General features: G+C 45.5%; 1 protein-coding gene across 1 annotated transcript in view; it reads left to right on the forward strand.

The window, feature by feature from the left end:
* The window catches only part of LOC132379806 (semaphorin-4G-like), a 66083-nt gene extending 53463 nt beyond the window's left edge, over positions 1–12620 (forward strand). The window contains exons 12-13 of the mRNA XM_059948089.1: positions 6783–6844; positions 10485–12620. Coding sequence (XP_059804072.1) covers positions 6783–6844; positions 10485–10735 — 313 coding nt within the window. The 3' untranslated portion in view covers positions 10736–12620. The remainder of the gene's footprint in view (positions 1–6782; positions 6845–10484) is intronic.
* The last annotated feature ends 12717 nt before the right edge of the window (positions 12621–25337 follow it).

Raw genomic sequence — 25337 nt, forward strand, 5'->3', positions numbered from 1 at the left:
AAGCTACGATTATTACTAAGCCACGCAGTGGTTTAATTATTGAAATACGTCTGTTTCTTAAGTGTTTTATATGCATAGAAAGGTAAAATATGTACTATATACTAAGAAAAACATTTGACTAACTGACGCCAAATAATACCTGATGTACCTGTTATAACTTCAAATCCAACTTAAAGACGGACTCAGGAATAGAACTCGTTCATAACCCGGGGACTGTTAAGTCATTTCTAGATTGCTTATAATACCTAATACAATGTACGTGCTATGTAAATAGTTGTTATACTGTTTTGTTTAGGGAATAATGACAAGAATAAAATAGTCTGTACGTGCTCAAACAACGAGTGCTGGAGGGAGAACTTCCGGGTTTTCCCGACCCGCGGTTGGTTGAATCCGCGCATGTGGAATCCGCAGATAAGGAGGGCTGACTGTAGTTCCATTTACTATCAAAGGATATATAAATATACATCCTGAAATTCTTGTCCTTCACAGACATCCATGAAAACAGAGGATTGCCCCAAAGAAGGAGTGAAGTAAAAATGTTAGACCCCCAGGGCCCCCCACTCCCTCTCCCTTGCACAAGTAGCAGCCAAGTATTGCCCCTCCTCTCTTTCACCTACTAGAGCAAAGTAAAGCATCTCCACCCACCACCCTCCACTCTCCACCCTCCACCCACCGCCCTCCACCCTCCACCCACTACCTTCCAGCCACCACTCTCCACCCTCTACCCACCACTCTCTACCCTCTACCCACCACCACCCACCACCCTCCACCCACCACCCTTCACCCACCACCCTCCATCCTCCACCCTCTACACACCAACCTCCACCCTCCACCCTCTACCTACCACCCTCCATCCTCCACCCTCTACACACCACCCTCCACCCACCACTCTCCACCCTCTACCCACCACTTTCCACCCACCACTCTCTACCCTCTACCCACCACCCTCCACCCACCACCCTTCACCCACCACCCTCCATCCTCCACCCTCTACACACCAACCTCCACCCTCTACCCACCACCCTCCATCCTCCACCCTCTACCCACCATCCTCCACCCACCACTCTCTACCCTCCACCCTCCATCCTCCACCCTCTACCCACCATCCTCCACCCACCACTCTCTACCCTCCACCCTCCATCCTCCACCCTCTACCCACCATCCTCCACCCACCACCCTTCACCCACCACCCTCCATCCTCCACCCTCCACCCTCTACCCACCACCCTCCACCCACCACTCTCCACCCTCCACCCACCAAGCAAGCAACAGCAAAGCCCCCGAGAGAGACCATGATCTGCAGTACAACAAAGCTAATCATTCATCCGACAATTCGACGTACCGCAGGCTCTCTGTCTCCGTAGTAAAGAGGCAGAGGGGTGTCTCTCAGTGAGAGGGGAGACATAAACAAATCAACTTGCTGATCTGCAATGGTAATGTCCACCTTGTCACTTTTTCTTCCCCCCCCCCCCCCCGAGTTCTCCGACTCGAGGTTAGCAACGAGAGAGTGCGCGTCTTGCTGAGTACAGAGCCCCCGACAGCCGATCCGTTGTTCCAGTGTTCCATAGGCAGCACCAGCATAAAGTCAGCACAGGCCACAAAGCACCGGAACCCCGCTGGGGCTCGTCTTCGCGGCCAGGACATTGGGATATCAAAAAGTAGCCGGTCGCGAGCCCCTGGGTGTGGGTCCCACCACAGTCTGAGTGTAACTTCAGGTCAGGGCCTCTGACAGAACCCACCCACCCTGAAAAGGGAAAGGAGAGACATTCAGCCGTTTCTGCAGATGAGCTCGAAGGAGTCGCTGTGGAGAAAGAAGCATTGAACTTTTCATGTTGAGATGCCTTTTGACAAAAGAACAACTATCTGAATCATTAACTCCGTTTCTCTGTTCTAAGTGGTTGACTGACCCGCTGGGTATTTCAATGGCTCAATGGTTCAATTTAAAGTCAGAGAATGTATACAGTATGCAACCCGAAATTCTTACTCTCCACAGACATCCATGAAACAGGAGAAAAAGCCCCAAAAGAATGAAAGCCCGAAAAGCATTGGAACCACAAAGCCCCCTCCCCTCCCCCCTGCAATGCACAAGCAGCAGAAAAGCATCAGCCCCCCCACCCACCGAGTAATAGCAAGCCCCCAGACACCACGATCTGCAGTCCATCCAACACCTCGACATCCCATCAGAGACCCTCTCTCTCACTAACGAGGGCGAGAGATATCACTCCTGCCTCAGCAGGAGGGGAGGCCAATGGATCGCTGTTTCAATCTCTCCTACTCGAGTCAGCCGCAAACTCTCTCACCATTGAAGGAGAGAGAGAGAGACCAGTCGCTTGTGCAGACATCCGCACCCACCGTCTCGATTTTCCAATCTGCCGCGAGCTTTCATCAAGAATTCTTTCTCAAACAATACAGAGTTCCCGAGAGAAGCAGACAGGCTCCGAAGGGAAAGCTAAGTTTAACACCTGGATCAGCGACCTGGTATGGGTTTGGTTGCCTGAGGAAGTGGAATGGGAATGGCCCGGGTGAACGTCGGGGGAAGTGACTCAAGCGTTTGCTGCCTTAAACTGGCGTTCATTTCATGGAAGCAGTTTATCAAAACCCACCGAAGTGTTCTCAAAAGTGTCACAGCACCAGCGAGCGTCGCACTGGAACGAACCGCGTGGTTCTGCACAGGGAGAGTCAGCAACGCTGCTCCCAAACCTCTCGGCCGAAGATCTCCAAGGTCAGGTTCATTGCCATGTGCGCAAGTGCGTACACAGGTGCAAGGGAGCGCTTACACGAGCAGCATCACCGGCAAATGGCATCGTCATTCACAAGAGAAACATAAATTATAGAAACATTTTACAAGAAAGAACACAGAAGACAGAATGCAACGTGATTAACGTCTTCACAGTGTTGCTATGCTGTGGTAGTGATAACATCAAGTCCCAAAGCCCCTCGGAGAGAGAACAGGTCGGATTTTGCCCTTTTCCGCTGATTCTGCTATTGAAACAATTCTTCCTTGATGTTTGACACCCTCTGCTTTCATCACCAATGCTTGCTTTCTCAACATTCTTTCCCACGGGTAAATGACATCAAGAAGCTGGCTCTTTGCTCTGAGTTGGAAATGGAACTGGGTTTATTATCGTTGACTTACGCTGTGAAGGATGGTGCCTTGTGACAGTGGAAGATATAAAACATTCCTATCAGTTACAATCAATGGATAAACACTCCAAAAGAATAATGAGCTGGTCCATGGACCATCAGAAATCTGATGGCAAAGGGAAAGAAGCTGTTCTGCCTGGCTTCTGCTATCATCCTCCAGCGAGCCTCCTTCCCCTCTCCCCACCTTCTTTATTCAGGCATCTTCCCCCTTCCTTCTCAATCCTGAAGAAGGGTCTCCGCCCAAGACGTCGGCTGTCTATTAATTTCCATAGATGCTGCTTGACCTGCTGAATTCCTCCAGCATTTTGTGTGAGCTGTTCTATTGTCAGGGCTCCCTCATCTCTGAGAAGTACAATGTAACACTGTTAGCATAGATAAATGCTCCAAAGATGCATCTCTGTTATATTAAAACACAATGTCACCCTGTCCGTTTCCTCCACTCTATATTAGCTAGATGGAAATCTGTCTCAATAGTTCAGATACCTTCCAGACTTGACATTTAATCTCTTTCATCTTGCCTGCCATATTCTGATATTACTAGTTTCAAATCATTTTCCAGCCCTGTCAGTTGATTATAAATTTCTGGTGCTTGTGTTGAGTCAGTGGCATGTAGATTTAGCCCCACCTGCTGTAAGGGAAGTGAATTACAGCGTTTCTGCGGCACAAAGTCCATTTTAGGGCGGTGACCAAAGTAGTCTACACACAAATGCTGGAGGGGCTCAGCAGGTCAGGCATGAATGATGAAGATCTGAAACATTGACTTTACTCCTCTCCATAGATGCGTCCTGACCTGCTGAGCTCTTCCAGCGTTTTGTGTGTGATACACTGGATTTCCAGCATCTCCTGTATGTGAACTAAGTGCTCAGATGGCTGTGCTAGTTCGTTCATGAACTGAATCGTTGACGGGAAGTAGCTGTTGTTGAAACTGGTGCTGTGGGACTCTAGGCTTCTGTACCTTCTGCCCAGTTGAGAAGATGACATGACCAAGTTGGCGGAGATCTTTGATGATGCATATTGCCTCCTTGAGGCAGCTCTTCATGTAGTTATTACCAGTAGTGGTGAGGAATGTGTCCGAGATGTATTGGGCAGAGTCCACCACTCTGCGGCTTCTTCCATTCCTGTGCACTGGACTCCCACAAGCAGTGGTAGAGTGACCCACAACACCGTTCCAACACTACCGAAGGATGCCTACCTCATTTCATCCCACTTGACAGAAGCACCCACTCAAAGAGCCCATTATGGGACAGTGACTGGGCAGATGACCTTTGAGACTGAGGGTGAGATGTAGAGAATCCAGGATAGAGAGAAAAGGGCAGGCATAAAGAAAGAGAAATAGCTGAGAAAGAGATGAGGGCAGGAGAGAAAAGGGTTGACTCCATCCAGTTTCTTCTAAATGTGAGCAAACTATTATAATTTTATCTCTCTTCTTGCTTTCCTCACATTAGGTGTGAGCACCATTTTAAACAGTGTCTGGTGCCCTGGTGCACTCTGAGATACCCAAATGCTATCATGTGTTCTCCTCATCCTGGTTCAGTCCTGGTGCATCACCTGTGAATTGTAGCATAAAGCAGGCCCTTCTGCCCACCATCTGAACCGTTATGTACCCCTAGGGTTCACTTTTTCTGTGGTCCGTCACTTTAAAACGCCAGAAGAATTGAGAATGACTGGTTTTTTTGGATTCCTACTGACTGGAGAGTTGCTGGGTTGCTATGGTGAGCAGCTTGTGTTATGGTTTCTCGCGGCTTGTTTTGAATAAGCAAGGTCAGATGATTCCTTTTACAGACACACAGTCAGAGTCAAGATGGATTCGGTCAATGGAAGACAACAGTGAGTCGGTCGCTGGTTTAAACTTTCAGTAGCCCAAAAGGGGTGAGTTAAGATTGATCCAGAGTATTGATAAAAGACTCTCACAACTAGAACTGTTTCTGCAACTAGAACAAGTTTGCAGGAAGAGAAGAGAGGAGAGGAAGGTTTGGAACAGAAGAAACCTAGTGACAAAGAGATCACTGTTTGGACTCTCTCTCTCTAAGAGTGAGTTTGTTTCCATTCGGCTACGGAAGTGTGATTGTCGCTTAGTTAATCCACAGGAGTGGGTTCTCTGGTGAGGGGAAACCTTTGTGAATACCACGTGTTTGTTTACCCTTTGTCTGGGTGTGGTAGTTCACTGAAGAAAGGCACCCCTGTGGCAAATCACTGTTGGAGTTATTTTGTATGTTGTGGAACTGGATATGTGGCTATCACGTTGTGTGTGAGTGGGGTAACCTTGTGGAATCTATTGGTATGTCGACCCTCGACTGGGTGGTGGTTCCATTGAAGATGGTCCCCTTTGTGATGAGCTACTGTTGGTGATAATCCATGCATGGATTCTGTTTGAGTATCCTGTGGCCACCACTTTGGGATGTCCCGTAGCTGAATCCGGGAGTGGTACCACTCGTGTTGAAAGGATATTCATTGAAGATCACTGTTGGTCATACTTCGTGTGTGGACTGGAACAACTTCAGAGATAAAACCTACTGCTATTGTTATTTTGTATTGCTGTCGTGGAATCTGTGGAATATCGATGTAATTTCCTTCTCACAACATATGCCTTTGGATTACAAATCTCTCATTCTTAACAACAACAGCAACCTTGTGCATTAAACTGAACTTTCTCACATACCATCATAAGACTGTATCATTTACCACCTAAGCTTGAATGAGTTTGGGAAACATGTACTCACACCTCTCTATGCCTAACACTGTTAATCCTTGGTTTATCTGGTTTTAAGTTTACTAGTATTGGTAGATACTAATAAATTAGTGTTTTGTTAATAGCAAAACCAGACTCCAGGTGTGTTCCGTTTCTGCAGGATCTTTTAACCCATTATGGGGTATGTACCAAGCAAGTAGCCATTTACACTAATCCCATAGTACTCTTCCTAATTTCCCACCAACCTTCCCAAACTCCTCCACTCACTGGTGACCACATACAGAGGCCAATAAACTTATCAACCCACATGTCCTTGGAAACAGGAGTACACAGGGGAAGTCCACAGAGTCACGGGGAACTTGGACAAATTCCACACGGACTGCACCGGGATCGGGGTTGAACCCGGGTTGCTGGATTACTGAGCTGAGACGGTGGCTCTACCAGCTGCACCACAGAGGCTGCAGCCTGCGTACTGGTAAATGGGATCGGTACTGGCGGCCATGGACAGGGATGTCACAGTGCACTCTGTGACATCAGAGCATGTCAGAGTTCTCGGACAGGACACTCGCACTGCACCAGGGATCTGTGGTTTTCCCTGGGAAAGAGGAGGCCTCTAATTCTCTGAACCCAAAAGTAAACTTTTAAACATATTGAATCCAAAAAGGGGAGAAGTAAAAGAGACAGGAATATGCTGGTGGAACTCACTCAAAGGGCGATAAACTCACTCAGTCACTCCCAGTGATAGTGATCATGAGTGTGAGCCCCGTTTACCGGTTCCCCATCACTGGGATGAGGGGATGAGGGGGGACAGTGTGAAGAGGTAGCTGTGACCTTGTGACTGCCACTGCGCTCTCTACGTGGCAGTGGTGTGGATAGTCCTTTCTGATTCTCTGATCTCGGTGGGGATTCAGCTCCTACACTTGGCTCTAACTTTGTATCCTCTGTTGCAGAACGAGTCTGATTCAAGACATTGCAAACGGGAACAAAGGATGTTTGGACAGCAACCCAAATGGTATGTAGCTGTTTGATTTCTTGTGGGCATATTGCTGAGTATTTAGCATTTCATTATTATTATAAATATATTGCTTGATTAAGCATCCTTTGTTTAAATAATCCATTATGGATTAAATGTAAATGTATGTGAATGGCACATATTATTATGTCACCATGTCATACATGTGTGCCTCATTAAGTGTAAAAACAAATAGACTCACATTATCCCCGGCTTCCCATATTTTTCTTTCAATTCATTGTATATTTTAGGGCTGCAAAATGTAAGTGTTAATAAGTAAGTTTTAACCAAACCTGACTTAACTCCCTACCAATTAAAGTGCAGTGAGATATTTGAGTTAAAAAGAAACAGTTAAGTAAAAAAGCAGAGCAGCACATACTTCCTTGGAAAGGGACAGTCGTGGTTGAATTTTTTAAAAAGGCAAAAAAACAGATGAATTCACGGGTTCATAAACAAGAGCAATAGCCAATGAGAAGCGTGTGGCAGTCTTGCTTAACGTAATAGATGGAAGAGCATACAGTTTGCTTAGAAGCATGATTGCTCCAACCAAACCAGCTAAAATGAGCATTGTTGATATCATGAAAATAATGCAGGAACGTTTAGAACAGAACGCATTGTTGACTGCAGAACACTTTAGGTTTCATAAATGGAATCAAAGGAAGGGGAATCCATTTTAGCAGACGTGGCTGAATTGAAGAGATTGTCTGAATATTGTCAGTTCAGTAATCGGCTTAATGATACACTGAGAGACCGTTTTGTTTGTGGAATCTTACAAGAAGACATTCAAAAACTGCTCCTAACACCAATGCAGGTTTAAAGGAATAACTTGCAGAAAATGCAACAAAGTATGACATGGCAGGCAGACAAAAAGTAAATGGACTGCATAGGGAAGAGGGCAAGATAAGAAGTCAAGCTGTAGTTTCAAAAAGAGAAATAATCTGCCTGCTGTTGGTGAAAAATCTGGGAACAACACTGAACTGGATGACCTTGAGATTTACAATGTGAAAACTAACAAGAGACAAGCAACATGGATTACACCAGAAGTGAACAGCAAATTAATTAAAATGAAATTGGACACTGGCTTGGCATTTTCAGTCATTCTACAAAATGAGTTTGAACAGCATTTCAGTACTGAACTGAAGCCTGCAGGTGTCCAGCTAAAGAATGATGAAAACATATAGAACAGTACAGGCACAGGAACAGGCCATTCAGCCCAAAGTTTTTTGCCGAACCAGGTAAAAAGCAAATCAAAGACACCCGAACATTAATCCCTCCTCCCTACACAATATCTATTTCTTCCCATCTTCCTTACATCCATGTGCCTAACCAAACATCTCCTAAAAGCCTCTAAAGTATTTGCCTCTCACATCCCCCTTGAACCAACCCCCTCTCACCTTCAATGCCCACCCCTGTATTAGACACTTCAAACCTGCGAAACAGATATACCCTGTCTACTCTATCTATGCCACTCGTAAACTCATCAGATCTCCCCTCAGCCTCCGATGCTCAAGAGAAAACAATCCAAGTTTATCCAGCCCTCTAAACCAGGCAGCATCCTGGTAAACCTCTTCTGCACCCTCTCCCAACATCCTCCTGTAGTGAGGTGACCAGAACTGTACGCAATATAACCAGAGCTTTAAGAAGTTGCAACTGTGACGAGAGTCCTTGAAGAGGATGGCTTGGACCCAAATGCTGAAGTATCCAAGGCAAGGATCGATACACGGTTTCAAACTGGATCGAGAATCTGAGCACGAAACAAATACTAGATGAACTCACGAGTAGGCTGACGATCGACACCAAACCTCAGTTCAGGTGCTGTTTAAATGCTCGAACCTTTGCACCCGAAACATGATTGCCAATTAGCAGGACCGTCTTGAATCTTTAAATGGGCTGCACCAGCTATCTATACCCCGGGGTGTTAGAGCGTCTGAACCCTGGACGCTGGCGCGGATGGGTGCGTGTTGTAACAGCAACATAACCTCCTGACTTTTGAACTCAATGCCTCAACTAATAAAGGCAAGTATTCCATAAGCCTTCTCAACCACCTATTGATCTGTGTAGCTACTTTCATGGAGCCATGAACCTGGATCACAAGATCTCTCTGCTTAGCAATTCTGTTAAGGAGCTTTTCCTGAACAGTGTACTGTCTCCTTACATTTGCCCTACTGAGGTGCAACACTTCACATTTATCTGGGTTAAACTCCATCTGCCATTTCTCTGCCCATATCTGCAACTGATCTATATCACTCTGTATTCTTTGTCAGTCTTCTACACTATCCACATCTCCAATCTTGGTATCGTCTGTCAACTTACTAACCCACCCGTCTACATTTTCATCCAGGTTATTTATATACATAATGAACAACAGCGGTCCCAGTACAGATCCCTGGGCAATACCACTAATTACAGACCTCCAGATCGAGTAAGTCCCTTCACAAGCCAGTTCTGAATCCAACAGCCAATTCACTGCACATCCCATGCAGCTTAATCTGGATTAGCGTCTCTTGAGGGACTTTGTCAAACACCTTACTAGAATCCATGTAGACAACTTCCACTGCCCTACACTTATCAATCTCTCTTGTCACCTTGTCAAAAATCTCAATCAAGTTATTAAGATATGACCTGCCACACACAAAGCCAAGATGGCTCTCCCTAATTAGGCCATGGGTTTCTAAATCCTCATATATCCTATCCTTAAGAACTTTCTCCAGTAATTTCCCTACAACTGATGTGAGACTCACCGGTCTATAGTTCCTAGGATTTTCCCTTGTTCCCTTCTCAAATAGAGGTGCAACATTAGCCACTTGCCAGACATCTGCGACCTTGCCTGTAGCTAGAGACAACACAAAGGATACAAGTCAAGAGCCCAGCAATCTCGTATCTTGCCTCCTTCAATAGCCCGGGGTAAATCCCATCAGGCCCTAGGGATTTATCCACCTTAATACTCATTAGGAGGCCCAACACTTCCTCCTCTTTAAGTTCTAAATGCCATAATATATTTGTACACTCAGCACTGATCTCCTGGTCCTCCATATTCTTTTCCTTGGTAAATACTGAAGCAAAGCACTCATTAAGTACCTCATTCACATTCTCTGCATCCCAGCAAATATTCCGCCCCTTTATCCTCGAGTGGTCCCACCCTCTTCATGGTTATCCTCCTGCTCTTGATGTATGCAGAGAATGCCTCAGGAATGGAGCAATGCTCATCAGACAGAAATAATAATTTGATAACCTCCCTGTGGCGCCCCTCCTCTTTCCCTTCTCCCATGGTCCACTCTCCACTCCTACCAGACTCTTTCTTCTTCTGCCGATCACCTTCTAGCTTCTCACTCCATCACTCCTCTACCTCTCCACCTTCCCCCTCTGCTGGCTTCACCCATCACCTTCCAGCCTGTACTCTTTTCCCTCCTCCCATCTTCTTATTCCGCCTTCTTCCCCTTTCTGTTCCAGTCCTGATGAAGTGTCGCAGCCCAAAATGTCAGATTCCTCTTTATTCCTCTCAGTAGGTGCTCCCTGCTCTGGCGAGTTCCTCCAGTATTTTGTGCGTAGTACTCTGGCTGTAAGAATTTTGTCTTTCAAGAGGCTCCTGCAATCTTAGCATGCTGCTGCAAATAGAGTTGTGCTTTTTCTCCACCCACAGTTATAAACAGGAGGGTCCCAGACGGATCGGATATCTACTTGCAGTGCAATCTCAGCTCGAACACAGCCACGGCGCGATGGGAGTTCGGTGGGAGCAAAATCCTGAGCGGTGGTGGGCCACACTACTGGCTAGTAGAAACATCATTGGTGGTGATGAAGGCACACAGTCCTGACAGTGGCGTATACATCTGTTACGCCCAGGAAAATGGGATAAGCTACGCAGTGACCTCCTACGAAATCAGCGTATCTTAAATCTTCAAAAAAAGTCTAAGCAAAATTGTCCACCCTCTGCTGAAAGAAAATTCCAAAGATGTTCCTTGCAAATACGTAGGTATAGGTTTAAATCAATCAGTTGACATCCAATTTATTTAGCTGCGGTTGCTGAGATGCCTTGTTAAGTCAAGACAGACCCCTTCAGTGATAAGATAGATGCCGAGGTGAGGTGGGGGGTGGTACAAGAGAGCAGAGAAGTAGTGGACATGGTTGTGGGCAAGACGACCGGAACATGGTGTAAGATTTGATTTTGCAATAGAGTCTACTCTGACCATGGGGTATTTCTTAGACCATGATGATGAACCTTGATGGGCCAAATGTCTTACAGGAGCAGAGTTAGGTCATTTGGCCCATTGAGTCTGTTCCACTATTTCATCATGGCTGATCCATTTCCCTCTCAGTCCCAATCTCCTGCCTTCTCCCCCTATCCCTTCATGCCCCGACTAATCAAAAATCTATCAACCTCTGCCTTAAATATACCCAATGACTTGGCCTCCACAGTCCACAGGCTGTGCCATTTTCTGTTTTTATTTCAGATTTCCAGGGTCTGCAGTATCATATACTGTTGACCCAGGTCCCCTTCTCGGTTGAGTCACGCCTTCCTTTGATCTGCGGGGTAGCAGAGCTGTGCCACTAAACAGAGTCAGAGGCTTTAAGGTTGAGCACATCTCAGAGGGGGCTGGTCACTACACTCCGTCTCTTCCGTGTCCCTTTTTTATGTGTAATTTAAGATTGCTGCGTTTGTGAAATGGAGCCATGTTGCCTCGGATGACAGGGCAATTGCAGGTAGGTCTAACTTACATGCACTCTGCTTGGTGTTAACCCACACATTCAAGCTTGTGTAGATGGTGAGCCATGCCTGTGATTGCTCATTTAGTTCCCCTGGGCACATTGTGTTGGTAGACACAGTCAGACGGTGCAGTCACACACCCCAACCTGTATATAACACAGTGAATGATGTCGTGCAATGTTCCACTGCTCCATCAAACTTCAGAACACTGATATGTGACATATCCCCAGACAAACTGTCAATATTATAATGTAGGAGAGGGTGAGATAACTCGATTAGCCAAACCCATTTCCTTGAAGTCTTCACAAGAGGAGACGTCCATTCCATCTGGTTCACCCCAAGACTCAACAGTGGAAGGTCGACTGGGAAGCATGCAGCTGTGGAGGCCAGGTCATTGGGTGTATTTAAGGCAGAGATTGGTAGGTTCCTGATTGGACACAGCATCAAGGTTACAGGGAGAAGGCCGGGAACTGGCATTGAGGAGGAGAAGAAAAAAGGATGAGCCATGATTGAATGGCAGAGCCAACTCAATGGGCCAGATGGCCTAATTCTACTCCTACGTCTGACGGTCTTATAGAAACCTGTACATTTTGCTGTGAAACAGGTCACTTCAACCACAGGGAACTGGTTGGTTAGTCATCAGTGAGACAGCCAGTGGGGTTACTGGGAGCCTGGTGCACTGATCAGGCAGTTCAATGACGAACCAACACATCACGATACAGGTAACTATGGCAACCCCACACAAGTCGAAGCACCAATGAGGAATTGAAACTAAAACAGAGACTAGAGTCATCGGAACTAGAAGGCTTCAAAATCATAATCAGGCTAATATACCATGTCAGAAATGGCTAATACTGTATACCATGTCAAAAAGTACAGACGGACCCGAAGTTATGTGTTGTACCTTGTATAATAGAGAGAATATATTTAGACTTGTGAGAGTGGAGCTCATGATTCCCATTCCATTTTGGAGTTTGTGTTTCATGGTCACATTCTGCAATGTAGCCTGCGTAATTCATTAATGAATCATTCTGTTGATTAATTACATCTATGCATTAAATTGCTTTTCCTCCATTTTTCATTTTGTTTGTTATTTCATTTAATCTAACAAAAAATTGGTGTTGTGCCTTTCCCAATTATGGATTACAACATAAAGCTCAAAGTTCACTCTTCCCACCTGACAGACATCTTTGGTAGCCCATCCCTAGCTGAGGGGTTGCTACGCTAATTCAGGGAGCTCTGAAGGGTTAACCACATTACCGTGAGTTTGGACAGCCTTGCCATCCCTGAAGAAAGCATGTGGGGTTCCTGATCCAGAAGTGGCATGATCACCAATGCTAAGAGCTTCCAGTTCCCAATTTCTTCAATTAATTGACTCCAGCAGTCATGGAGTGTTATGTTGAAGTTGTGTAAGACGTTAGTGAGGCCTAGTGTGGAGTATTGTGAGCATCCACCTACAAAGGAAGATATAAATAAGGTTGAAGAAGTACTTTGAAAGTTTACAAGGATATTGCAGAGACTGGAGGACCTGCACAGGTTCTAAAGAAATATTGAATAGGTTAGAATTTTATTCCCTGGAATGTAGAAGATTGAGAGGAGATTTGATAGAGGCGTATAGGCAGGGTAAATGCAAGCAGTTTTTTTCCACCAAGGTTGGGTGAGTGGGATTACAAACAGAGGTCATGGGTTAAGGATGAAAGGTGACATGTTTAAAGGGAACATGAGGGAAAGCTTCTTCACTCAGAGTGTGGAACGAACTGCCAGCACAAGTGGTGGATGTGATTTTAATTCAACATTCAAGAGAAGTTTGGATAGGTACGTGGTTGGGAGAGTATGGAGGGTGATGATCCAAGTATAGGTTGATGGCTCTAAATGGTTTGGCATGGGCTGGATGGGCTGAAAGGCCTGGTTCTGAGCTGTAGTTTTCTATGACTCTGGAATTTGAAGTCCCAGCAGTGGATTTAGTCCGGGCCTCCACAAGGACCAATCGATTCACAGAGAGAGAGAGAGAGCTTCGCACAGGTTGGGGAGAAGTGTTTTAAAAAGGAGTGTTTTGCAGGGCTCGGCGCATTAGCGGCAGACCAATTGATTCATGATTCATTTGCAGGAGCAAATAAAAATAAAGCAGGGTCAAAGCAGAGCGGCCACTGTGTGAGTGGAGCAATGCAGGAGTGGGAACCTGAGGCTTTGGTGAGGAGGGACAGGTAAGTAAAAGGTAAGGGTTTTGTGGAGGTTAAATAAAAAGTCACTTAATTACAGCTAATTAAATAAAGTAGGGATGATCAGGTGATGTGCTGTAGCTGCATGATGTGGGAGCTGGTGGACCCCACTGTGGTTCCTGGTGACCACATCTGCAGCGAGTGTTGGCTGTTTGAGTGACTCAGGCTGAAAGCTGATGAGACTGGGAGGGGGAGAGTCACCTGGATTCTCTGCTTCAGGAGGTAGTCACACCTGTTAGATTAGCTGCCTCAAATTCTGTCTGTGGTCAGGGACAGGAGGGTGTGACTGTGAGTGAGGCGGGTAGTGGGATCCAAGAGACAGCGCTGGAGGAGCCTCAGCCCATGAGCTTGTCCAACAGGTCTGAGATCCTTGCTCCCTGCGTGGATGAGAGAGGGGGCTGTAGGAAGGATGAGCAACCTGACTGTGGCACCGTAGTTCAGGGAGCCATTCAAGAGGGGGAGAGAAGAGAAATGTAGTGGTAATTGGGGATAGTATAGTCAGGGCAATAGACAGAGTTCTCTGTCATGAGGATATAGTGTCCCAAAGGCTGTGTTACCTGCCTAGTACCTAGGTTCGGGACATCCTATCTGACCTGTAGAGGAATTTGCAGTGAGAGATCCAGTTGTCATTGTCCATGTGGGTACCAATGACATGAGTAGAATGAGGAAAGAGGTTCTGCTGAGGGAATTTGAACAGCTTAAAAAGCAGATCCAAGAAGGTGGTAATCTCTGGGTTATTACCTGAGCCACCTGCAAAGTGGCATAGGGTCAAGAAGTTTAGAGAATTAAATGGGTGGCTCAAGGATTGGTGTGTGAGGAGTGGATTTCTGTACTGGGGAAGGAGGGAGCTGTACCACTGGGACGGCCTACACCTGAACCGTGATGGGACCTGGATCCCAGTGAATTGCGTAACTAGAGCTGTGGGGAGGGCTTTAAATTAAATAATAGGGGGGTGGGTTCAACAGATTGGAGAAGTATGCATAAAGTAAAAAAGAAAAGTGTGGATAAAGCGAGAAAATTAAGAGTGGAGTAAAGAAAAGTCAAATACAAAAGAGTAAAAGATTACAAGATTTTAAAAGCACAATGAGTGTAAGGGCATTTTCTGAATGCCTGTAGCAAGGTCAATGAACGTGGCAGAAATCAGTACAAAGGGGTGTGATTTAGTGGCTATTACAGAGCTGTGGTTGCAGAGTGAGAGGATTGGGAATTAAATATCCAAGGATATCAGGTAATACGGAAGGATGGGCAGAAAGGTAAGGGAGGTGGGGTAGCTCTCTTAGTTAAAGATGAGATCAGGGTGATAATGAGAGATGATATAAGATCTAAGGAGCAGAATGTTGAATCCATCTGGGTAGAGATTAGGAAATAAGGGGGAAAAAAACTCACTGTTGGGAGTTGTCTATATACCACCGAATAATAACATTACAGTGACACAGGCAATAAGCAAAGAAATATCTGAGGCATGTAAAAATGGAAAACAGTTTTCAGGGGGATTTTAACTTGCACGTAGATTGGGTGAATCAAGTTGGTCAAGGCAGTCTGGAGGAGGACTTCATAGAAAGCGTCCGTGATAGCTTTCCTGAACAGCATGTTACTGAACCTACAAGGGAACGTGCTATCTTAGATCTGGTCCTGTGCAATGAGACAGGTAAAATTAGTGATCTTGCAGTTAGGGATCCTTTTGGAAAGAGTAATCACAGTATGATAGAGTTTCTCATACAAATGGAGGGTGCAATAGTTCAATCTAAAACCAGTGTATTTTGCCTAAACAATGGGATGAAGGAGGATTTGACTGGTGTAGACTAGGAACACAGGCTACATGGTGGGACGGTTGAGGAACAGTGGAAGACTTTCAAAGAGATTTTTCACAGTGCTCAACAAAAGTATATTCCAGTTAAAAGCAAGGACAATAATTGTGGGGCGAGCCAGCCATGGATAACTAAGGAAATAAAAGAAGGCATCAAACTAAAAGCTCATGCATACAAAGTCACCAAGAGTAGTGGGAAACTGGAAGATTGGGAAAACTTTTAAAAGCAATGAAGAACCACTAAGCAAGCAATAAAGGGAAAGTAGATTATGAAAATAAACTAGTGCAAAATATAAAAACAGATAGCAAAACTTTTTATAATTATATAAAGGGGAAAAGGGTGGCTAAAGTAAATATAAGTCCCTTGAGGGACGAGAAGGGGGAATGGATATTAGGTAATGAGGAAATGACCGAGGCTTTGAATGACTATCTTGTGTTGGTCTTCATGGTGGAGGACACACCTAACATGCCAAAGAGAGATGTTATGGATGCGATGGGAGGTGAGGACCTCAATACAATAGCTATCACTAAAGAGGTAGTGCTGAGCAAACCTGCGGGCCTGAAGATAGACAAGTCCCCTGGTCCTCATGGAATGTATCCCAGGGTACTGAAAAAAATGGCAGAAGTTATAGTAGAGGCTTTGGTGATGATTTACCAAAATTCTCTGGACTCTGGGCAGGTTGGAAGATGGAAATGTCACATTACTATTCAAAAAAGGATGTAGGCAAAAGGCGGGTAACTATAGGCCAGTTAGTTTAACATCTGTAGTTGGGAAAATGCTTGAAGCTATCATTAAAGAAGAAATAGCGAGGCAACTAGAAAGAAATAGATACATCAGGCAAATCAGCATGGATTCAGCAAAAGCAGGTCCTCTTTGACAAACTTTCTAGAATTTTTGAGAATATAATGAGCACAGTGGATAGAGTGGAACAGATGAATGTTATAGAACAGTACAGCACATTACAGGCCCTTCAGCCCACAATGTTGTACCAACCCTCAAACTCTGCCTCCTATATAACCTCCCACCTTAAATTCCTCCATATACCTGTCTAGTAGTCTCTTAAACTTCACTAGTGTAACTGCTTCCACCTCTGACTCAGGCAGTGCATTTCACGCACCAACCACTCTCTGAGTGAAAAACCTTCCTCTAATATCCCCCTTGAACTTCCCTCCCCTTACCTTAAAGCCATGTCCTCTTGTACTGAGCAGTGGTGCCCTGGGGAAGAGGCACTGGCTGTCCACTCTGTCTATTCCTCTTAATATCTTGTACACCTCTATCATGTCTCCTCTCATCCTCCTTCTCTCCAAAGAGTAAAGCCCTAGCTCCCTTGATCTCTGATCATAATCCATACTCTCTAAACCAGGCAGCATCCTGGTAAATCTCCTCTGTACCCTTTCCAATGCTTCCACATCCTTCCTATCGTGAGGCGACCAGAACAGGACAGTGTGGCCTAACTAGAGTGTGGCCTAACTAGAGTTTTATAGAGCTGCATCATTGCATCACATCTCTTAAACTCTATCCCTCGACTTATGAAAGCTAACACCCCATAAGCTTTCTTAACTACCCTATCTACCTGTAAGGCAACTTTCAGGGACCTGTGGACATGTACCCCCAGATCCCTCTGCTCCTCTACACTACCAAGTATCCTGCCATTTACTTTGTCCTCTGCCTTGGAGTTTGTCCTTCCAAAGTGTACCACCTCACACTTCTCCGGGTTGAACTCCATCTGCCACTTCTCAGCCCCCTTCCGCATCCTATCAATGTCTCTCTGCAATCTTCGACAATACTCTACACTATCCTCAACACCACCAACCTTTGTGTCATCTGCAAACGTGCCAACCCACCCTTCTACCCCCACATCCAGGTCGTCAATAAAAATCATAAAAAGTAGAGGTCCCAGAACAGATCCTTCTGGGACACCACTAGTCACAACCCTCCAATCTGAATGTACTCCCTCCACCACAACCCTCTGCCTTCTGCAAGCAAGCCAATTCTGAATCAACCTGGCCAAACTTCCCTGGATCCCATGCCTTCTGACTTTCTGAATAAGCTCGGAACCTTGTCAAATGGAGAATTAATCTCAAATTAATGGAGAATGTGTGGAGCAGGTTAAGACCTACAAGTATCTGGGAGTGCAGTTAGATGAGAAGCTAGACTGGACTGCCGACACAGATGCCCTGTGCAGGAAAGCACAGAGTCGACTGTACTTCCTCAGAAGGCTGGCGTCATTCATGTTTGTAGTGAGATGCTGAAGATGTTCTATTGGTCAGTTGTGGAGAGCGCCCTCTTCTTTGTGGTGGCGTGCTGGGGAGGCAGCATTAAGAAGAGGGACGCCTCACGTCTTAATAAGCTGGTAAGGAAGGCGGGCTCTGTCGTGGGCACAGAACTGGAGAGTATGACATCGGTGGCAGAGCGGAGGGCGCTGAGTAGGCTACGGTGAATCATGGAAATCCCTGAACATCCTCTGCACAGCACCATCCAGAGACAGAGAAGCAGCTTCAGCAGCAGGTTGCTGTCAATGCAATGCTCCTCAGACAGGATGAAGAGATCATTACTCCCCAACGCCATTCGGCTCTACAATTCAACCACCAGGGGCAAGACATGTTAAAGTGCCGGGGTTAGGACTGAGCTTAAGTTACCACTCAATCCACTTTAGTAAACTATTTAAGAACTTTTTAAAAGCTATTTATTAATGCTTTTTGGGAGGGTGATTTTAGATGCATATCATATTTATGTAAAGGGGGTTTCTTCTTTTTTCTTTGTTACTGTTGGGAAAGGGTTTCTTTTTGTTAACTAGCAAGAATGCTAATTTACTGATAACGAGAATGGTATTCCTTTGTAAACCAAATGGGGATTAATGTTCTTTCTTCTGAGTCTGTAAGCTTTTGTTGACGGGCTTTTGGGCGGATCGGCGCGAGGGGGTCGAGAGAGAGGACGCAATGCTCTAAGCTGGGCGAGGATCGGACCCCAAAGGGGGGTCCGAGGCCAGGAGATTCTCCGAGGAGGGGGGGGGATGAAGCTAGATGTGCTTGGTTGACCACTCGGAGGGTCCTGAGCTGTTTGGAGAGTCGAGGAGTTCGGAGGGGGTCGAATGGTGGCCAGAAGACTTCAATAATTGAGCTCCAACGGCTGTGCACGAAGTGGTTTGGACTTTGATAAGTTTGGCGCCTTTTCTTTAATTTTCTCTTCATATATACTGTATCGTTATTAATCACTTAGTTATAGTAACCTTTATAAATTGTACTCATTTAATCGCATATGGTGTACTGTCTGTTTTTGGGCGAGGCGGGGACATCACACAGCATCCACACCAGCTGATTACCCAGTTTGCTCCCCCTAGACGAAACGAGCTGAGCCAGCCTGAGGCGACCCAGGGGGTTACATTTATATTGAGTTAAATACTGTATGTAATTAGTTTTGCTACAATAAGTGTATGGGACACTTGAAAAATGTTGAATTTCCCCTTGGGGATGAATAAAGTATCTATCTATCTATCTATCTAAATGCCTTACTAAAATCCATGTAGATCACATCCACTGCACTAACCTCATCTATATGCCTGGTCGCCTCCTCAAAGAACTCTATCAGGCTTGTTAGGCACGATCTGCCCTTCACAAAGCCATGCTGACTGTCCCTGATCAGACCATGATTCTCTAAATGCCCATTGATCCTATCTCTAAGAATCTTTTCCAACAGCTTTCCCACCACAGACGTGCAGCTTGCTGGTCTATAATTACCTGGACTATCCCTACTACCTTTTTTGAGCAAGGGGACAACATTCACCTCCCTTCAATCCTCCGGTACCATTCCCGTGGACAACAAGGACATAAAGATCCTAGCCAGAGGTTCAGCAATCTCTTCCCTTGCCTCGTGGAGCAGTCTGGGGAATATTTCGTCAGGCCTCGGGGACTTAACCGTCCTAACGTATTTTACTTGGATTTCCAGAAAGCGTTTGATAAGGTGCAACATAAAAGATTTATCCATAAGATAAGGATGCACAGAGTTGGGGGTGATTTATTAGCATCGATAGAGGATTGGTTAATTAATAGAAAGCTAAGAGTTGGCATACATGGGTGTTACTGTGGTTGTGAATCAGTGGTGAGCGGTGTGTCACAGGGGTCGGAACTGGGCCCACAACTGTACATGATATACTTTAATGATCTGGAAGAGGGGAACGAGTAGAGTGTATCTAAGTTTGCTGATGATACTAAATTGAGTGGAAAACCAAATTGTACAGAGGGTACAGAGAGATATAAATACATTAAGTGAGTGGGCAAGGGTCTGACAGATGGAATACAATGTTGGTAAATGTGAGGTCATCTACTTTGGAAGGAAAAATGAAAAAGCAGGTTATTATTTAAATGGTAAAAATAACTGCAGCATGCTGCTGTGCAGAGGGACTTGCGAGTGCTTGTTCATGAATCACAAAAGGTTGGTTTGCAGGTGCATCAGGCTATCAAGAAGAGAAATGGAATGTCGGCCTTCATTACTAGAGGGATTGAGTTGAAGAGCAGGGAGGTTATGCTACAACTGTACAGTGTACTGGTGGGGCCACACCTAGAGTACTGCATGAAGTTCTGGTCTCCTTACTTGAGAAAGGATATACTGTCTTTGGAGGTGGTGCAGAGGAGGTTCACCAGGTTGATTACAGAGATGAGGGGGTTAGACTATGAGGAGAGATTGAGTCTTCTGGGACTGTACTCGCTGGAATTCAGAAGAGATCTTATAGAAGTATATAAAATTATGAAAGGGATAGATAAGGTACAGGCAGGAAAGTTATTTCCAATGGTAGACGAGACTAGAACTAGGAGACAGAGCCTCAAGATGCAGGGGAGTAGACTTAGGACGGAGTTGGGCAGGAACTGCTTTTCCCAGAGAGTGGTGAATCTGTGGGATTCTCTGCCCAATGAAGCAGTAGAGGTTATATCAGTAAATATATTTAAGTCAAGGTTGGATAGATTTTTGCATAGAGGGAAATCAAGGGTTATGGGGAAAGGTGGAGATGAGTCCATGGCCAAATCAACCATGATCTTATTTAATGGCAGAGCAGGTTCGATGGGCCAGATGGCCGACTCCTGCTCCTATTTCTTATGTTCTTATGTAAAGACATCCTGTACTGTTAGTGAGTCAGAAGTAGATTCTGTCCAAACCAAACAATAAATGTGTCAAGATGCCACAAGTGAAAGAAAAGGCGTATTATTCATCATGAAGGAAATAGACCCTAAATTTTCTGGCTGCATTTCCATGGTGACAGATGTTTGACTGGGTGAGATCACTACCAACCTCTCCAGTCCATGCCCCACCTCAATGCCAGCAGGCAGTTAAATGTGTCACCGAGGTGTCTTTTGGAGTGTACAGCAGAGACAGCTCTCTACCACCTCCCCCCAGTCACCATTGACCATCTCGAAGATCAAGTCAGAGATTTAAAAATAAACTCTGAAAGCAAAGTTCTGCCCAACTTGCCTGGTGACCCAGTTAACAAACATTCTCCATGTTCCTTTACTGTTCCACTCATTCCAGGAAGCAAGTATCATGATGTTGTTCCTTAAATTATACATGGACAGTGTTACATAAGGTCACAAGATGGTGCCAGCATAAATGCTCCCTCGGTTGACATCTTCCAGATAGCCCACAAAAATGTGTTTTTTTACTTCTTTTATGTCTGTTTTTCACCTTAAGTGTGTGCCTGGGACTGCTAGAGCCTGTGATTTACAGTTTGGAAATTGTTTGAGTGACTCAGCACTTTGCTGTCTCTGGGAAGATTCCAGGAAGTGAGTGTGTACTCTGATGCAAAGAAATTTCAAGCCGATGCCTGACTTCATTTTGCTGACTAAAACATTCATTAATCACTGGTTAAAATGCTGAGGAAGACTGAGACATTGAGTCGAACGTAGAGGCGAGTAAGAGTTCAGTGCTGACTGCCTCCTTTTGATCGCTGCTGGAGGAGGAATCTGTGAGTGGCCTATCGCTGTGGCAGACGGGTAGGCCTCCCTGCCTCGTGTGGTGAATCTCCCTGTCAATGAATGTCAGTGATATCATAGGATGGCATCATGGTTCTACACTTATCAATTGGATTATTGTGTTCATGGACTGTGGACCTTTCCAAACTGAGGGCTAATTGATAAATTTGTGGCCTAAGGTAGGAGTCAATTTTAGAAAACCTCGCACATTTATTTTTCAGCATAGTCCCCTCCTACACGCACGCACTTAGACCAGCGGTCATGGAGCATACGGATCCCTTCTTTGTAGAAGTGGTCCACTTCAGGGGTGATTGATAGGTTCGTGACCCAAGGTAGAGGTTGTTATACAGCTCTCGTTACATGCACGTCCAGTTTAACTCTTTGAGTGATTATGCAGAAAGTTTGAAGTTAATAACTCATCTCCTTCCACCCTAGGCCACGAACTTATCAATCACCCCATGCTGTTGTCCATTTTTTGGTAGTCGACTTCTACAAAGAAGGGATCTGTATGCTCCACGACCGCTGGACTGTGTGTGTAAATGTAGGAAAAATAAATGTGCTAGGTTTTCTAAAATTGACTCCTTCTACCGTGGGCCAAGAACTTATCAATCACCCTTCGTATGTTCTTTTATATTCCGTGTTTTCCCTTTTTCCTTTTGTTGTGCGAGGGGAGGGGTTTGGGGGTTGATGTTCTATTTGGTTTTTGTGCAGGGGAGGGGTTTTTTTGGAGGGTCAATGTTCCTGCTCTGTTTTGTGCGGGGGTTGATGTTTCTCTCTGGCCGACTGTCATGTTCTTTCTGTTTCATGGCTTTCAGGAAAAGACGAATTTCAGAGTTGTATATGGATACCGGCTTTGACTCTGAAGAGTCTGCAGATGCTGGAAACACACACAAACACTGGAGCTCAGCAGGTCATAGCATATATGGAGGAAAATAAAGGGTCAACGTTTCAGGCCGAGACCCTTCGTCAGTGCCAGAAAGGAAGGGGACAGAAGCCACAATAAAAAGGGTAGAGGAAGGGGGTGGAGCAAGAGCAGGCAGGCAGGCAGTCCTGATGAAGGGCCTCGGCCTGAAACGTTGACAGTGCTTCTCCTTATAGATGCTGCCTGGCCTGCTGTGTTCCACCAGCATTTTGTGTGTGTTGTTTGAATTTCCAGCATCTGCAGATTTCCTCGTGTGAGGTGATAGGTAAATCCAGGTGGGGGGGGGGGGGGGGAGGCAGTAAGGTGGGTCCTTGTTTTGAGGAACTTTTGGCAGTGGTGTTGGGCTGGGGCTCCCAGATTATTTTGTTTCCTCAGCTCCCTTCCAGCCCAGTCTGCACATGACCTCAGTCATTGCCCGTGAAATATGGTCTTAAATGCCTGGAGTGATGCCAGTGAAAGACCTACAAGGTGCAGTGTTACATTTCCCAGTAAGCTTTCAATAGTTGAGGTCAGGTTAAGATCCCGACTCTCTCGTTTGGACTGAAAGGTTCTGATGAGGAAAGAGCCTCAACTCTGTGGACTTTGTCTACACTTATCATGCCTCAGATCTGCAGCCAAAATAAGGACACCACATGTGCCAGAGATTCCCACTTCTCCACTCTCCCACATACCACCCGGTTCAATGATAGCTTCATTCCCAGTTATCACACTTTCGTATGGACTTCTTAATACAGATGAACCCTTGACCTCACAACCTATCTCATTGTGATCTTGCACCTTCTGTTCACCTGAGCTTTCTCTCTAGCTTGATTCTGCATTGTTGTAGTTTTTCCTTGTTCTACTCCAGTGCGCTGTGCTGTGTAATGATCTGTATGAACATGTCAGCATGCGCAAGCTTTCCACTGTATCTTGGTACATGTGACAAGAAGCAGACCTGATGGGCTGAATGGCCTAATTTGCTTCTGTGTCCTGTAAAAAAAACTGATACAATGACCCATGTGATATGTGTTTTCAATGCACTGGGATAGGCAGCTTGATGTGAGTCCAACTTGGTGCAGAAGTATCTGTTAAACTATGAGAAATCGGTTTGACTGATGGTCAAAGGGATTTCAGGTGTGCTTGTACACAGATCAATGCAGGACCAGCAATTATCACCCTTCAACCATCAGGCTCCTGAACCAGTGTGAATAACTTCACTCACCTCAGCACTGAACTAATTCCACAAGCTATGGACTCACTTTCAAGGACTCGATAACTCATTCTCAGTATTAGGTATTTATTTAGTATTTGCAGATTGTTTTCTTCTGCACATTGGTTGTTTGTCAATCTGTTTTAATTTTTCTTTGGGGAGATTTGTTCTGTCACTGAAAACTCCTACAGATGTACTGTGGAGAGCTTTGCATTCTGACTGGCTGTGTTGCTGTCTGTATGGGTGGATCAAAAGGATCTACAGAAATTTGTAAAGTTGTGAACGTCTGTAAGAGAATGAATTTCAGAGCAGTATAGGGTGACATGTATGTATTTCGATATAAATTCGTATTGAACTTTGATTTGGTATGTCCCCTAAAACACTCGAAGACTCCTACAGATGAACCGTGGAGAGCATTCTGACAGGCTGCATCACTGTCTGGTATGGGAGGAGGGGGCTACTGCTCAGGACCAGAGCAGCTGCAGGAGGTTGTAAATCTAGTCAGCTCCATCTTGGGTACTAGCCTACAAAGTACCCAGGCCATTTTCAAGGAGCGGTGCCTCAGAAATGCGGCATCAATTATTAAGGACCCTGATCACCCAGGACATGTCCTTTTCTGATTCTATGTATCTGAGCTATTCTTGTGTCTATATGGTCAGACTCAGTTATTTGTGTTTATTCATTTTTTTGTGTTCTTTATGCTTGTTGTGTTTCTTGTGCTGCATCAGATCTGGAGCAACCATCATTTCGTTCTCCTTTACTATTGTGTAAGATTGACAATAAATAATCTTGAATTTTAGCATCTGTAGAATCTCCAGTGCTAATGGGGTAACCAATCTAGTTAGTCTATGTGCTGCTCTGCCCACTCAGTCTCGCCTATGAACCAATAGGTCATAATACGTCAAGTCCCACTCCTGGGACGAAGAGGATGAAAGCTTGACTGCATACTCCAGTAGGCCACTCTCAGCTCAGCTGCCTGTTGGAACTGGACCTGAATACTTCCACAGACTGCTATCAGAACAGCTGCTTGCTGGAGCTTTCTGTTAGATCAGGCAGCTCCAAATCTTACATTCCAGTAATTTAGTTGTACAACAGCTGTCCAAGAGCCACAGAGAACATGAATAACAAGAATGGCACCGGTTCTACATTCCTGTCAGGTTTGCCCCAAGCTTCTTCCTACCAAGACAAATACTGTAAGGCTGAGAGAGACTGGAAGCTGAGAGGATAAGAAACATAAAGTACACTGCAGATGCTGGGGTCAAAGCAACACGTACAACACACTGGAGGAACTGAGCAGGTTGGGCAACATCCGTGGAAACGAGCAGTCAATGTTTCGGGCCGAGACCCTTCGACAGGACGAGGAGGGAGGGGGCAGGAGGTGGGGGGAGGGTGGGAAGGAGAAAGCTGGTAGGTGCCAGGTGAAAAACCAGTAAGGGGAAAGATTAAATGGTGGGGGAGGGGAAGCAGGGAGGGGATGGGCAGGAAAGGTGAAGGAGGAATGTAAGAGGAAAGCACTATGGGTAGTAGAAGGATGTGGAACCATGAGGGAGGTGATAGGCAGCTGGAGGGAGGAGGCAGAGTGAAAATGGGATGGGGTAAGGGAATTACCGGAAGTTGGAGAATTCAATGTTCATGCCAAGGGGCTGGAGACTACTCAGTCCCTGAGAGGATGTCTCCTGTAGGGGAGAAGTCC

This window comes from Hypanus sabinus, chromosome 22 (assembly GCF_030144855.1).
Source record: "Hypanus sabinus isolate sHypSab1 chromosome 22, sHypSab1.hap1, whole genome shotgun sequence".
NCBI lineage: Eukaryota > Metazoa > Chordata > Chondrichthyes > Myliobatiformes > Dasyatidae > Hypanus > Hypanus sabinus.